The 16,396-nt window shown below is 40.9% G+C and overlaps 2 protein-coding genes across 3 annotated transcripts in view; one reads left to right on the forward strand and one right to left on the reverse strand.

Annotated features, from left to right (window-relative positions):
• Positions 1-6,955, forward strand: c1galt1a (core 1 synthase, glycoprotein-N-acetylgalactosamine 3-beta-galactosyltransferase 1a). 2 transcript variants are annotated; one of them, XM_080044967.1, is made up of 4 exons: positions 1-251; positions 448-627; positions 2,017-2,681; positions 3,434-6,955. In XM_080044967.1, the coding sequence occupies exons 2-4, from the start codon at positions 471-473 to the stop codon at positions 3,596-3,598; spliced, it is 987 nt and encodes a 328-aa protein (XP_079901093.1). In that variant the 5' UTR covers positions 1-251; positions 448-470; the 3' UTR covers positions 3,599-6,955. The 2 variants fall into 2 exon arrangements, with proteins under 2 accessions (XP_079901093.1, XP_079901092.1); XM_080044966.1 differs by having other exon boundaries at positions 2-290; positions 3,434-6,953.
• A 1,174-nt stretch (positions 6,956-8,129) lies between these two features.
• col28a1a (collagen, type XXVIII, alpha 1a) overlaps positions 8,130-16,396 on the reverse strand; it is a gene marked incomplete at both ends in the record, with an annotated part of 33,565 nt that continues 25,298 nt past the window's right edge. The window contains 10 exons of the mRNA XM_080045913.1: positions 8,130-8,302; positions 8,772-9,072; positions 9,486-9,631; positions 10,284-10,838; positions 11,859-11,895; positions 11,986-12,021; positions 15,059-15,139; positions 15,333-15,401; positions 15,603-15,671; positions 15,911-15,979. Of these exons, the coding sequence (XP_079902039.1) occupies positions 8,130-8,302; positions 8,772-9,072; positions 9,486-9,631; positions 10,284-10,838; positions 11,859-11,895; positions 11,986-12,021; positions 15,059-15,139; positions 15,333-15,401; positions 15,603-15,671; positions 15,911-15,979 (1,536 nt within the window). The remainder of the gene's footprint in view (positions 8,303-8,771; positions 9,073-9,485; positions 9,632-10,283; positions 10,839-11,858; positions 11,896-11,985; positions 12,022-15,058; positions 15,140-15,332; positions 15,402-15,602; positions 15,672-15,910; positions 15,980-16,396) is intronic.

The following is a 16,396-nucleotide window of genomic DNA, read 5'->3' on the forward strand; positions in this document are numbered from 1 at the left end:
GCCTCTACCTCTTTCATTCTTCTCTTTTGTCTAGAGGAGTGAGGTAGGGCGTGGTTTGCTTCTATACAGTGGATTTAAACCTGAAGTGATTTCGTACTAGTGTCAGTGTGTGTGTGTGTGTGTGTGCGTGCAGGGCTCTGGCTCTCTGCTCCATGTGTGTGTGTGTGTGTGTGCGCTGCGTTTGTTGTTTTCTATAGGAAGAAAGGACAGCGGAATGCAGATTGGGTGGGGGAGTGGTCATTCCTAATGAGGTAACATCATTTCTCATTGAAAATACTCACACAACTCATGTAAGTACGGCTCTTCCATTTATTTATTTTTTTCTTTGCTGCTAGCTGTCCAAATAATTCAATTTAAAACATCTTTAATTTGAGCATAAACTGGCTGAAGACAAAGAAAAAAGTGTCACAAAGTTATCGATGAACTAACTGTTTGATCCTGCATTAGTTTCATACAGGTAAACCAGGAGGATGCCACGCCTCAGGTCAAAGTTCATTACCACCTCTGGACTGATTGTGGGATTTTTCTGCATTCGCTTTCTGTTGGAGTCAAACTTCTCAAAAGACCATCTTGTGAGCGGTGACGAACGTCAAGTCAAAGCCCACCATTCACAGCATGTACACACAGGTAGGCATTCGATTCAATTAGCCTTATATTTGGTTGAATTCAAGTATTATTATATAATTTGAAGATGTTTTAAATTAGTATTAGCATTTTTCCAATTCAAATCTCTAAAAAATATCTTAGGGTGAATTATTTAGTGTTTTGTGGGTGTGTTTTAAAGCATATGGATCTCCGATAGTTTTAGTGAATTTAGGTTATTAAATAAAGTTTGAGGGTCAGAGTCGATCTAACAAACTGTGAAAAAAGAATTGGTTGATTCAAAGTGTCATTACTGAGTGTAGAGGGTTGCCTGCATACATTATTCCGCACCACCTGCATCCACTTTTTAAACTCAAGCTATTGTATGACATTCAACTGAAAGTCTAGCTTAAACGACCCATATCGTGAGCTTGTAAAACCATTCCATTCCAAAATCTCTTGAAATGAAGTTACAGTGTTGAGGCATGATTTGGCTGAAGTGGGGTATGCCTCCACCTGTTTTTCAGTCAAAAATATAGCCAAACAACCTTAATTGCTCTTATTCTCGACAAGTCAGACTCAAAACAGCTTTATCAATTACATGCTTAGTAGGCCTACATTAAATTTTAAAGGTTGACTATTCCACATTTTCATTAAAAATGAAATTATTCATTAAAAATAGTCACACAAAAGTTATCCGACTCAATTATCACTGCTGTCCCACTAGAATGTGTGGTGGAGTGTTTACCCCCAACACCTTTCTGTATTTGCTTTGTTTTGGTTTCTTTTGTTACTTCGGGATCTTTCTAGGCATCCAAAAATTGAGCAGTGCACGTGGAGAGTGTCGAACCCTCAACCAATAACATTGTGAGGGCGCTCCCTGTGCTGCTACGGCGCTGCACTCTGCAGCTGAGGCACTAGACGCTTGGCCAGCTCTCTCACCTCTCTCCACTTCCTTGACTGGGGTTAGCTTTAGTTAGCTCAGTGGCTCACTGTAACGGCTGCTGCCATCTAGCTGCTGCCTAGGATATGTTTTTTGTGTACTGTATGTCTAACTGGAAACTGCGGGGCCCTGCAGGTAGCAACAAATGTTACTATATAAAATACAACCAGACAGAGGAGCACTGTGCAGATAAACACACCGCCACATATTATGTTGGAGCATAAGAGAGGGATTACTTTTGTGGGAGTCTATAATAATTTTTTTTCGACTCTCAAAGATAGAAACTTTCTTCTTGTGTAGTGGCCAGTGCCATATATTCTATACAAAGCTATAAAGAGTAAAAATTAAACATTTAATACAAATATTATATATGGGGGGTGGTGGTAACAAAATGAAGCTGAATCACTGCATTCCACAATTAAACCTATACTGGCTCATATCTAAATGTACATGCTATACTATTTCTGACACCTGTCCATTTTTTCTCCAAGATCTGGACAACGGGTCAGCAGCTAATTCATCTCACCAAACACGGATCTTGTGCTGGATCATGACGGGGCCGAAGAACTTGGAATCCCGGGTCACACACATCAGGGGAGCGTGGGCCAAGCGCTGCCACAAAGTGCTGTACATGAGCTCTGTCAAGACGGACTTCCCCACGGTGGGGCTGAACGTGAGCGAGGGCAGGGAGAACCTGTACTGGAAGACCATCCGAGCCCTGCAGTACATCCACCAGCACCACCTGGAGGAGGCCGACTGGTTCCTCAAAGCCGACGATGACACCTTCGTGGTGGTGGAAAACCTACGCCACACCCTGTCCAAGTACGACCCGGAGAAGCCACTGTACCTGGGGAGGAGGTATTACCCCTTCATGGATCAAGGCTACATGAGCGGGGGAGCAGGCTATGTCCTCAGTAAGGAAGCGCTGAGAAGGTTTGTCCGAGGGTTCGACACAGGGGAATGTACCCACTTCTCCGACTTAGAGGACATGGCTCTGGGGAAATGTATGGAGACCATGAAGGTGGAGCCGGCGGACACCAGAGACGTGCAAGGGAGACACACATTTCATCCCTATCCACCAGATTATTACCTGATCAGACAGCCCCCAAGACCACGGCCTTGGTATCTCCAATACGAATACTATACTATAATAGAGGTATGCACAACAATACCCCTACCTGTTGTACAATCCACATCACATATTCACCTTTCTTTTTTAAAAACCTCATTGGCATTTAATGAAAAACTTTGCTGATTGTAAATAACTGTACATTTGACTTTTCCATTATCGTCCAAAATCAATGCTCTTGTTTGGTGCTACCACGCTGTGTCAAGGTTAACTTGGGCATATTTGTGGTTTAAGCTAGGCCTATATGCTAACAACAGCTTGCTAGAATACTCACATTGACTCTACTAACATTTATGTTTTTATCTTATTTGAATGTTTATTTCACATAGGGGAAAGTGTGTCGCATACCCCAATGCCACACACCGAAACATTTATAGCCTACCGTGAATATGCTCTACATTCAGATGAATTAGCCTATTGGTGTCGCTTCCCTTTTTTTCTTTTATTAACAGGAGTTTTTCCTCACATCTGTACCGCTGAGCAGGTTTCTGTCATGCTGAAATGTAACGTTGCGGCTGCACGCGATCGCTACTGTTCAATTGTGTGATCACAAACAACATCAGAAATGATTGGATGTCATTTCCAAAAATATTCTTTTATTTACACTGTATACTCTACTACCGTAATGATGGGTAGAGACTGCTCATGCCAATTCTCATGCATGCATCCTCAACGGAAAGATTCTGATGAAATTAAGCACTAAGCCGCTCCACTAAAATTGTAAACTGCTGTTTGAACGCACTGATGCTAATCTCTCATGTGTTTCTGTCCCCTTCCAGGGCCCAGGCTGCTGCTCAGATTTTGCTGTGTCATTTCACTACATTTACCCTTTACAGCAATATGTGTTGGAGTACATGACATACCATCTGAGGCCGTATGGATACAAATACAGATTCAATCCTGATGAAAAAAAGGAATTGAACACTCCAACTAAGCCCGTTTAAAATGTCGGTGTCTGGACAACAACCTTTGAACTTATTGGGAGAGGGGTTGAGGCTATCTGCAGGATTCAGAGCCGGTAGCCAAAACAGTTTCATTCTCTCTAACTGTAACGGTTTATTGTATGGCTGATTAAGTTTTAAGATGCCTTGATTCCAAGTCAAGTCAATCTGTACAGCATACCACACCCTCTGTCCTTGGACCCTCGATTCGGATAAGTAAAACACCTTTTAATGGGTAAAAATGTCAACATGGATCTAGGGTTGCCTTGCTCTATTACAACACTGTTTGTCAGACTTTGTGAAACAGACTTTCACTTGACCCAAATATAGCTCCTTCGGATATCTTGACAGGAGAGTTGAATGTTAATGGACATGTTTAAATATAATCAAGCCCATTTAGGTTTTCAAAAGCTTTGCCAACTTTGAAAGCTTGTTAGGATCACTTCCCAGCACTCTGTGATCAAAAACAGACTTCTGTCTGCCCCCCCCCCCCCCCCCCCAGGCATTTTTTTAAGGAACAGGATGTGACCAATTGTTTTAAAAAATGCAACCCCCGTAAAGGTCCAGGCCCCGATCACATCGGTGGCCGCTTATTAAATACCTGCGCAGATCAATTGGGTCCCATTTTTAATTTGATTTTTAACAGATCTCTCAGCCAGCACATAGTACCCTCCCTCTGGAAACAGTCCACTATAGTACCCGTGGCCAAGTGCAATAATCCAAAATCACTGAACGATTTCAGACCCGTAGCCCTTACTTCCCTGGTCATGAAGCAGTTCAAGAAGCTTGTCAAATCAGAGCTTGTTGCAAAAACCAACTGCCTTCTAGACCCTTTTCAATTTGCTTACAGGGAGGGAAGAGGCGTCCAGGACGCAACTGCTACTCTTCTCAATCTGCTTTTTAAACACCTTGAAGGCAGTAAGAAGCATGCCAAGCTACTTTTTGTCGATTTCTCCTCGGCTTTTAATACGATCCAGCCCCATGTTCTCGTTGACAAGCTAGTTAACATCTTTAGCCTAGATCCTTGTTTAGTGGGTTGGATTTTTTAACTAAAAGATCCCAAAGTGTTAAGGTGAACACAACAGTGTCTAGCCTTCTGTCCACCTCCACTGGTTCGCCACAGGGCTGTGTTCTCTCTGCTCTTTTCTTTATTTTATACACTGATGACTGTTGCAGTAACCATGACAACCGTTTCATCATCAAATACGGTCATTGTCAGCCTACTCAATAATGATGAGACTGTGCATGGCCAGGTTACAGAGGACTTCCTGACCTGCTGCAATGATGCGTTCCTTGAACTTGACATCTCAAAAACAAAAGAGCTCTGTATAGATTTCAGACGTGGCCCCCATCCCACCGAGAACACTGTCATCTGTGGCCAGCCTGTGGAAATCGTGTCCAGTTATAAATATCTGGGCACTATCATTGATAATAACTTGAAATTTGATGTAAACACTGAAATGCTGTGCAAGAAAGGCCAGCAACGCCTTTACTGTCTTAGAAAATTGTCTAGATTCAATGTTGACAAAAGCCTGTTGAAATTGTTTTACAGCGCTTACATTCATTCTGTCATCTCCTTCTCTATCATATGCTGGTACGGTAACCTCACTACCAAGGACAACAATTCTCTTGGGAGAATAGTAAAAACTGCTGCGAAAATCACTGGTATCCAGTTAGAAGGCCTTGATCCTTTCTATAGCAAACAGTTGCTCAAAAAATCTAGGTCCATACGACAAGACAGTGCCCACCCTCTCTATTCAGAATACAGGGTGTTGCCATCTGTCCTTCGCCTGTGTGTCCCTATGACCACCAAAAACAGATACAAGTTTTCCTTTGCCCCTGCCTCGATATATTATTTTATTTTATGATTTTATCTTATTTTATGACGGTAAGACCTGTGTCTGCACGGGCACTTTGACTTTGTTGAGTTGGTTTTTCCCTGATTCTTGCACTTTAGTGCCCAGGCCTGCGTACATGTAGTGATGTTTGTCCGTCACTGTATTGTACTGTTATGTGTTGTCGCCTCTCCTCGCTGTAAACCAATTTGCCCTCTTGGGACACTAATAAAAATCTTGAATCTTGAATCTTGAATCTAGCAAACATGGACTTTTTATTTATTTTTTACAATATATTTTGACGGGTGCCAGGATAAAAAGTGGTCACTGTGTGACTTGCAAAGTATAAAGGATCAGCTTGGGTTATCGGATTTTTTGGAAATGCAGTTATACATTGTCGAGAGTGTAATAAGAAGATTGACACAACATAGCCTAGCTAGCATAAAGACTGGAAACATGGAGAAGAGGCTAGCTTTTCTCCATCCAGCAGTAACAAAAGGCACCTAGCAGTACCTCCAACGCTTAGTAATTAACATGATTTATCTTAATTGTTCATTCACTTCCTAAAGTCTGTGCTAGCTGGTTGCATGGCATCAATGCTCAGACCAATAAAACCCTGTAACACTGCAACTTAAAGTTTCCACGCTTCAGTTTTTGCATGGCTGGTCATTGTAGTTGTAGATTTGCCACACACACAGCAGTGTATCCACCTACTTATGTAACTCTTGTGGCATACTGGTGGAATTGCACTTGATACATCATGTAGCATTTACATGTGGCACTTTGTAGTTTGGTTTATTTGAAGCTATAGTACCTCCGATATTCCTGTTGTTCTGAGTTTGTACCTTCATGGTAGTACAGTGTTGTCTTGTTCTCTCCCTCTCCCCTTTCCCCCCCAGGAGGTCATTCACCTCCTACCAGGCCATTGCTTAAATAAGACTTTGTTTCTAGGCAATTTTTGCCTGTTTAAATAAATGTTGATGATGATGATGATGGTTGAATGCACTTAATGGAAGTCGCGTTGGATAAAAGTGTCGGCTAAATAAAATGTAATGTAATGTAACCAATGGTTTAAACCCCCAAATCACAACATCTACAGTTTGCGTTAGGCTGGAGACTTTCTTTAAGATGTCAAAGTCTATACATCTTATCGTAAATTGTGTGTAAGTATTGAGCCTCAGCCAGAGGCTCTTCAGGACAACTTCATGTACCAGGTCTGTGTATTCAATGTCATGTCATATGTGTTGGACCTTTGAAAAAAGTTCTTGAATTCTTAAAGAAATTGTATTTTATTTATTTAAAAAATTAGTTTTGTTTGTTCTGTTTAACTATCACGTTCTAAGTGTACTATTCCTTCTGGCACAAACATTAAAACAATATATTTTACAGTCAAGTGTGTCTCTTTCCGTACAACATTCAATATAATGGAGGTTAATGTTCTGATCAGCTAAACAACTATAGAACTTAAGAAATGAACACAACATCATGTGCACATATACAAACATAATGTGAAATTACAATAAATTGAGTACAGTGTGTTGAGTTATCAAGCTATCTCTTAACTCTTAAATAAACATCTACAAACAGTGACCCACAATGACAATCTATGACAAGACATCCCAGAAAGGAATAACTAAAATAACCTAAAATCAAGTAGAAAAATGCGTTATACACTGTTGGCTCAATACACTACATCAATCTGTAACAACAGTATAGACTATATTCACATTGCAGGTGAAAGTACCTCAATTTTGCCCTGTGCTTTTTCTCAAGCAATAGTATTATGACATGGCATAACCAGACAGATTTGTGAGACATAAGTGTTAACAATTCAGAAACCAGTTGCCACAGTAACAATCAGAAACGTGTATTAACTACATGAAATGCATGCTATTTGCTGATTGTGACATAGGGATGTGACACCTCTTTTTTTATTATTAACATTCCCATTCCATCCCATTAACTCTTAAATAATACCAATTAAAACAGTACGGCCATCATCTAGCTTTTTGGTTTACAGTTCCACATGCCAAATTTTACATATTTATTCAAACATTTCTGAAAAAATGTATGTAATCAACCGGCTCACGTTTCATGATATATATATATATAAGTGTGCAAGTGCCTTTAGCCTGAAAAGTCAGCTAGATAGCAACTGAAAGAAGGTGGAAGTAATTTGCAAATTTGGGATGATATGTTGAACAAGTTAAAAGGCCAGTACATGTGTCACAGTTGAGAATTGAGCAGGAGCACCTGCAGTGTAAACATAGCCTGAGAGAGAGAGAGAGTGAGGAGGGTCCAGTCTGCTCCATAGTATCTGTCTGATGTACAGGGGAGCGTGGCTATGTTCCCACAGGCCCGTTGGTCCCACATTTCTAAGTAATCCAACAATATAATAGAGAATAGTATTTCTGTGTGTGAGATTGGGAGTGTGTCACTCCTATTCATACCTCTCCCGTGTCCCTTTTCCCTAACCTTAAACCACCCAGCTGTGATGCCTGAACCTAATCGCCACTGTCAGGCAAACATAGGGCTGTGGGAGCATCGGGCTGTGGGAACATAGGGATGACCCCCACGTACGGCTAGCAGCAGCTGTTAGCCTGAGCGCTATCAAACAGTGAAGTCCGGTGTGTTTCTTCAGTGTTGCAATGGAGCAGGTTAGCATGGTACACACCCTTTCTCTCCAAACACACAGTCTGTTACGTGTACACGCAGGAATTGCGGCAGCTGGCTTCCGTCTCAAAGTTGTTTGCGTTGCCCTGACAGCCTCCATACCAGAACTGAGCACAGGCGTTGGCCTCAAAGTCGTAGTACCATCTGACTATGTACTGTCGACAGGAACCGGGGTCCAGGGGCAGGCTGCACCCCCCATCTGAAAGGGACAAGAAGGGTGCAATGAAATGTTTGGTTTGATTAAAAAGGAGGGAAGAAAAGCATCACTGTCATTTCAACTGTGGTTGTTGTGTGTATCCAATACCCATACTTTCTGCTATTTAGTATGGTAGAAAAAAATTTAGGCTGTCCCAATTCTTGTGGTCAGATTTAGTATGTTTGAAAATTCAATGAGTTCAATCAGAGGGCGTCCAAAAACTACCTGGTTCACTGTTGACCCTTATTTTAACTTGCAGATCATCAGCCATGCTCATAGAGTTCCCAAATCAGCTCGTGTATCTGTATAAAAAGTAAAGCTGGCAAAGAGTTCGGGTTTGCCTTAAATTTCAAATATCTAGCAAAGACAGTTGCCTTGAAAATTTGAGTTGTCCTAGCTTTTTAATGTTACAGTGTAAACAGTCAAATTCAGTCTGATGTAAGTCAAAGTGTATCAAAGGTTGCTCCTTTACCTGGCATTGCTGAGTCCGGCAGGGCTGGAGAAGAAGTGCTGACTGGAGCCTGTGTACTCTTTGCCTCAGGCCGCCAGTCATTGGGAGTGTGAGGACCCACCACAGAGGCCACCCCAGGGCCTTGCTGGACCACCACGGAGGCCCCTCCAGGGCCCTGCTGGCCCCTGACACCAGGAGAGGTCAAAGTGATATTGACCGTGGGCTCCACCAGTAGTTTAGTATCAAGCAGGTTCTGGTCAGATCTACCTGACTCACGGGACTCCGGAGTAGGGGCTGTGACTGTCCTCACTGGGATTTCGAGCTGGGAAGTAGAAGAGGTGCTTAGATCAGACACATTTATAATTGATGTTGTTACACAACACATCATACATCAAATTAAATTAGAAAAAAATACGATTTCCAATGTATAATTTTAAATGTTGGTTTCCATAGGATGAAGCTTGATGGTTTTGGTGGCACCAAACTAATTTTGACCTCTAAGCTCAGCTCATCACCTAGCATGGCAAAGAATAGCCCCCTTCACCAGTGATATAATGCTGGTCTTCCACATCATGTCAGTCATCATCATGCTTTTTTTTTTAGCAAATAATGAGTATTTCAAATGTGAGGTCAACTATTTTTTTAAACTGATGTGAATGTTGTTTTGTCACTTGAAGACCGGAAGGTATGTAGTGTATCTTTCAATTGTTCCAAATAAGATTAAAGAGTCATTACTTGTACTTTCTTCTCCTGTGGGAACTGTTTGGTGCGTCTGTCTTCTGGAACCTCTGGGTGGATCTCCACAGGTGGAAGAGAGTTGGGTAGAAATGCCATGGCGTCATCCGGCTCACAGATGTGACTCAGTATTTTGCTTTCTACAGCTGCACCAAAATGAACAAAGAAGTAACACAATTAGAAAGGTACAAGACCATGATCAAAATGGTGCCTTGGATATACTGTATGGCACTGTATGTTGCAGGCAGAAGAACATGCAATATCAGTGTGCTGCAGCTGGAGGACTCCTTCATCTACCTTGTTTAGTTCATCCATGTCCTAAAGAAGTATTTCAAAACTAAATATATGGTCTATGCTTTTATGATTGATTTTATTGATACTTTCATCTGGCCAAATCTGCAGTGAACATTCCACCTCTGCATCAAACCAACTCAAATGAAACATTGTTTTTTATGTCCCTCTAAGGGATAAGTCGCATATAAACTGATGGCAGGGCCGCTGACTTCTATACTTGTCCTCGTACATGAGCATATGTGCCCAAGCACACCTTTTCCAACCGTGTAAGGGTCAAGGAAGTGTACTGCTTGAGTACGGTATGAAACACTCACACTGTTTCAAACATTCTAGACTTAAGGCGCCAAAGTGCTTGGGCATGGTACAGACCTAATGTGAGTGCGCCCTAAAAGGTTATCTCTTGTAGTAAGCCATTGCTAGCATACATACATAGTAATAGTATATCATGGTCAACTTAGTGTTGGTGTTGTTTATCTTAGGTGTGAGACAACATGGTTTCCTTACTGGGAAGATTCCTGAAGTCATCTATGAGGTAGATATGGCCTTCATCAGGATCAGAGGCAATGACCGTCATCTCAGCCAGGAACTCTCCGTACAGAGGGTCACTCTTGTTCACCACTCCTACCACAAACATCTCGATCCCCTCTGCCTGGGCCTCCGTGGCCGTCTCTTCAAACTGCATGACATCCCGGGGGTCTGCCTGACCGTCCGTTAACACCACAGCTACTTTCCTCACGCCGGGCCGAGCGGCCTGGAACAGCTGGCTGGCTCTGTGGATGGCGCTGCCCGTGAAGGTGCCCTCTCCCAGGTAGGGCATGTTCTTGACCTTGGCCTTCACCTGGTCCTGGCTGAAGTGCTGCTGCAGACTGACCACCACCCTGTCCACGTGGCTGTACAGCACCACGCCCACTCGACTGGCTTCCTGGCTCACCGACAGCCGCTCGATAATGGCGTTCACAAAGTCCTTAACCAACTCAAAGTTCTCTGGACCCACGCTCTCAGAACTGTCTATGACAAACACCAGCTCCAGAGGGCTCTCTCTGCACTTGACACCACAGGCTGCATGGGCAACACATGATTATAATGTTAAAACTACCAATACAGGAACAATTGTTTAAACAAAGCTTGACAACAAGGAGGACAACATAGAATGCAGCAGGCCTGAAAGTACTGTTCCACTTAAAAAAACAGTTCAACCTACTTCTTAGCGAAAAAATTTAGAACCTTACCAGGTATATTGGTCTTGGTATATTGTATTATAATCAAAATATCTCATTGCACTTAGGGCGTTATAGGGACTTGTACATTCTATTCAATTCAATTCAATTGAAAATGAGGATGACAAGGTTGGCAACTATGGGCCGGTTTCGCAGACATGGATTAAGCCTAGTTCTGGACTAAATTGTACTTTCAATGGACAATCTCCATTCAAAATTCCATTTAGTCCAGGACTAGGCTTAATCCATGTCTGTGAAACTGGCCCTATGACACAAAAGCTCTTCCTACTAGTAACATTATGCTCATTATGAGTAGCTAACGTTATGTCTAATCCTTAAATGCCAAACCATCACATACTTATCTTATTTAAGGAAGGTGATTAACAGTGCAAGTAATGTTTCACTTGAAATGAGTTCAATTAAACTTGAAACGTAGAGAATAACATGGACAATACAATACAATAACACTTCAAAACATATACTTCAAAGATTGTTTTCCCAGCTGATTTCAAGATCTCTTCTATCTTTAAAGGATTACAAATGGCATCTTATTTAAAGACATTTAAAACAGTTTTATTTATGACAAGTGAAATACACTTTGTATTACTGACTCTTTTTTTTAAGAGGCATATTTACCGGTGATAATGCTTTTTGTCTTAATTCATATGACACTTTTTAAAACACAGAGTAGGACTGCATTATGCCATAAGATGAGATATTGTGTGGAGTTAGTTTACATTTTTGGAACCATTAGCTCAGATCTTACCAACACAAAACCCATTATGAATGATGAGTAAACTACTGTGAAACAGGGAAAAAAGGAGATCATTTGATGAAGTAAAAAATGAAAGGTGTACTTTACCACACATTTCCCTTATAATCCTAATGACTTCTTCTCTCTGTGGACAGAACAAACAGGAGAAGTTAAAAAGGAGTCTTATGTATGAGATGTTAATGTTTGATATTATGAAGAGTGTCACTTTACTCACTGTGAGCCCTGGTTCCCCCTTTCCTCCAGGTCTCCCCTGTGAAACCAAACTCGGACGTCAATTGATGACATCAAGTCAAGTCAAACGTTGTAGTTAATTATAATACATGGCTAACACTTTACAATAAGGGTAGATTAATTAACTGTTAGATAACGCTTCATTAAGGCTTAGTAAGCATGTTCTAAGCATTACCTTACTGTTAATAAATGCTTAGTAAATGCTTAATAAACATAAACTAAGCATTAGCTAACTGTTAAGCTTATTTCGTTCTTAAGTAAGCATTAGTTAACAAAGCATTAACTAACCGTTAATAACTAAGCATTAAAGCTGGGGTATGTGATTTCTGATTGGTCAAAGTTAACGAGCTGTACACTTTGACCAATCAGAGCGGGGCTCCGATTCTCTGTTCTTATTGGCTGTTGGGGCTGTCCATTCACTTTGGCACAACGTTGTTGGTGTGTAGAGCGTGTCAGGGTCCAGGGAGGGACCATAGGGGAGGGACCAAAGAGAACAAGTGGAGCGGTTGAGGTATTTGGATTCGAATCTCTATCCCATGCCATTTTCTCCCCAAATCCTCCACCCCAGCGTCAACACTTACTTAATGCTTAATAGGCATTAACTACGCATTAACTAACCATTTATAACATTAACTTAACAGTAACTAACAGTTAATTATTGTAAAGTGTTACCGATATATGCAAGACATACATAAGAATTGAAATGGCGTTTATCTCCGACCCACATCGCAATAGGAACAATAAAATAAAATAGAGTAGAATGAGATAAAGATAAACAATATTTACATATATTTAATATTTATACTGTTGGGCTAATCTCTGTATACGACCATCACATGGTGAGCTTACAGTATGTAAGGGATGCTCTGATCCAATTGGCACCAACTGATGTCAGCAGACATTTGCTACAAACTCGATTTACATATCTTTAAATCTGCATTTTGGAAATCAGGGGCCTATTGCATAAAACTAGGATAAGGGATTAACCTAGGATATTTCGGTTATCCTGGCTTGCGTTAGCCATGATCTGGTTGCATAAAAGCGGAGGGACATAAGTTACCATGGAGAATTATCCTTTACGTTTAGCCTGGTCCCGACCAGGCTAAACGTAAAGGATAAACTTATTCTGTTGCCTGATTGGCTCAGTCAGCTGTCACTCCGATCTGAAATCAAGGTGTTTAACAGTTATTCCATGATCTTCCGTGTATTGCTTTATTTTCATTAGCCTGTTTTAAGGTACCACATAAAAGACTGCATTGTCATTTAGTTAAATAGTTCTTCTTTTTTATTATTTAACCTGAACCATTTATAATTAACTTAATTATAATTACATTAAGATGCAATGATATAAATTATAATAATTTATGTGATAGTCTGTTCATATTGCAGGCTATATTTATACAATTGATTATCGATGGCAGATGACGTTGCAAGTGTGGGTCAAATAAATTCACTTTGTACTTATCACTATATCGAAGTGCATCTAAAACAAAATTAAATATCAATGAAAAATTCCTTTTTTCTGCAATTTAATTCAAAAAGTGAAACTTAAATATATTCTAGAAATTCATTACACATGAAGTGAAATTAATCTAGAATAAACATACTTTTCAGAAGGTCGACATTTCTGTATTATAAATCCTTTTTCTGATTGGTTGTATGTAACATTCTAATATTTTGAGATACTGTATACTTTTTATTCCATGATCAATCAATCATCCAAAAAAAGGCCTGACATATTTCACTTCTTGAAATGAATCTATGAAAGTTTCACTTTTTGAATGGACTTTCCATGATATACATTTTTTTAGATGCACCTGCAGACTGCTCACTGTCAACTATTTTATCATAAAACAATGCAGGGACATCAAGAACAGTTGGCAGAGAATACATCTCCTGTATGAAATTAACTGCCCCCTGATTTACGGTTTAAACTAGCAAGGCATTGTGGGAAAATGGGCCGTCTTTTCCATTTTTCCATCAGTAAATCTGTGTTCGATCTTTGGGTCTACTTCTGAAAGCTGTGGGCTGGCACTTAACAGAATTACTTACACCTGGCTTGACAAAGCAGCCCCTTTACATCCTGGATTGGCGTTTATGCAACTGACTAATCCAAAGTGCCCAGGCTAGACTTTGTCAAGGCTGGCTTTATCAATCATCCTGGATGTCTTTATTCCACTTTTATGCAATAGGCCCCAGGACAAATTGATGATTCATGGTTAGTATTATGTGAGCTAGCAGAGCAAATAGTTTGTCATCGAGTGTCTCTGAATCGCTCCAAAGAATTGTGCTGGAAGTTTTAGTGGCTACATGGAGATTTCAGTCTTTGTTGATTGTAACGCTTGGACAGAAGTGGTAGTGTGTTTACAAGTGTTTTAGTTAGTGTGTGTAGTGAACTGTGTACGAAATGCAACATTTGGTGGAATGGAGACGAAATCTGCAGTTTATCTGATGCTCTCTGATGTATTACTGCTGACATACAGTATGTAAGCTTGCAGGCCTCTAAAGTCTGTAGATTTAGGGATCAGATTATTTGCATTTCAGACATTGCAGCACATGTAGCCAAGCGTTTTAAGCTTTAAGTGTTAAACCACTCAACTGTATTTACCAGTATAACAATGACTTTTTGATAAGATAGAAACTGGTGGATACAATGTCTAACATTCTGTCTCCTGTTTGTCAGTTTAAGAGGCAAGCATTGCTTTTTTCTTTAGGGTGCCAGACCATGTTGGTAATCACTTGTGTTGAATTGATGAACGTATTGGCCTACAAATAGCTAATTGGCCTGTGTCTAATTAATCCAAGTTTTTTTTTACCTACAAGGACACAAAACACGCTATCTGAACCTTTCTTTATAAGTTCCATCTTACGTTATATGGGGAGGACATGTGTGCCTAAAAGTTGAAAACGTAACTGTGTCCCAATACAAAAAATAGCTGCAAAAATAAATAATTTACAGAATACTCTCATAATCACTGAGCTTGTGGATAACAGTTAAGGAGGTTGTCACATAAACCATAAAGTAAGTATTTCCCAGATGAGACATGCAACGTTACCATGGCTCCAGTAGATCCATGTTGTCCATGGTTTCCAGTGTCTCCTTTCTTTCCCCGGTCTCCAGGAAGGCCTCTATCGCCCTGTGTGTGTGTGTGTGTGTGTGTGTGTGTGTGTGTGTGTGTGTGTGTGTGTGTGTGTGTGTGTGCATGCATGCACATGTTTGTGTTTGAAAACAAATGTTATTACAACACATTTGGAGCACTGGCAGTCAGACACAATATGTCATAGAAGTCATGCAGCCGTTGAGACATGCAGTAGCTGGATTGTTTGTACCTGATCCCCTGGAAGGCCTTCTCCTGGTGGCCCCCGAGGGCCCAGTGGCCCCTGAAAACCAGGCTCCCCCTGAGAACAGAGATTGGTTAGCATGACGAGGGGGGTATCATCAGCATAAAGACCTTTCTATGGAGTCAAACTACACCAAGGCTTGATTGATTTCATCACAAGCCAAATCCTTAATCTTAAAAAACTATATTCAAAACCATCTTGTGTAAAAACATGGGCATGGTCAGACATCCTAGCAGACTGGTCTATTCTCTTTCCTACCTTTGGTCCCTGGATGCCCTCTCCTGGATTCCCTGGCAGGCCTGATGGACCAGGCTGTCCTGAAGAGCCCTGGTGGTAGAAAACATTACAATAATAGTTCTGTCATAAGCTTATCATTATAAAGAAATGCATATTTTAAGAACAATATAAATTATTTAACTCCCTTCATACATACACACTCAGGGGAAAAAAGGTGTTAAATGGAACCGTAAATGGATCTTCAAGGTAATGCCATAGAAGACACTTTTTGGATTGCACAACCTGTAAATGGTTCTTTAAATACTTTATATGCATAAACACACACTGACCTTTGGTCCATATAGTCCAATCCCAGGGGGACCTGATGGCCCTAGCACCCCTGCTAAGCCTCTGTCACCCTGGCAAGTGGACAAAAAAAGAAAATAAATATAGGGGAGAACGGGATAATCTGAGCCACTTTTTACATTTAATAATAATAATAATAATGCATTTATTTTATATGGCGCCTTTCAGGGCACTCAAGGTCGCCTAACAAGCATAAAACAAGGTAAAAACACAATTAAAACAAGTTTAAAAAGCACAAAGCTTGCAGCAGATTTTCAGTCCATGGGTGAGTATGCCTGCCTAAATAAATGTGTTTTAAGGTGGGATTTGAAGGTGAGATGTGAGTCCATATTTCTAATGTCCGGGGGAAGGCTGTTCCAGAGGCGTGGGGCGGAGCGGCTGAAAGCTCGAGCCCCCATGGTGGACAGACGAGCTGGGGGGACGTGTAGGTTGATGGAGGAGGCGGATCTAAGTGACCCTCTAAGCGAGCT

Source organism: Ammodytes marinus, assembly GCF_949987685.1.
Source record: "Ammodytes marinus genome assembly, chromosome: 17".
Taxonomy (NCBI): Eukaryota; Metazoa; Chordata; class Actinopteri; order Uranoscopiformes; family Ammodytidae; genus Ammodytes; species Ammodytes marinus.

Bases quoted from the DNA above. Each gene is read 5' to 3' on its own strand.
- c1galt1a (XM_080044967.1), top strand. From the start codon at position 471: ATGCCACGCCTCAGGTCAAAGTTCATTACCACCTCTGGACTGATTGTG. The intron at 628-2,016 runs GTAGGCATTCGA...TTTTTCTCCAAG, and splicing joins TTCACAGCATGTACACACAG to ATCTGGACAACGGGTCAGCA. The intron at 2,682-3,433 runs GTATGCACAACA...GTCCCCTTCCAG, and splicing joins AATACTATACTATAATAGAG to GGCCCAGGCTGCTGCTCAGA.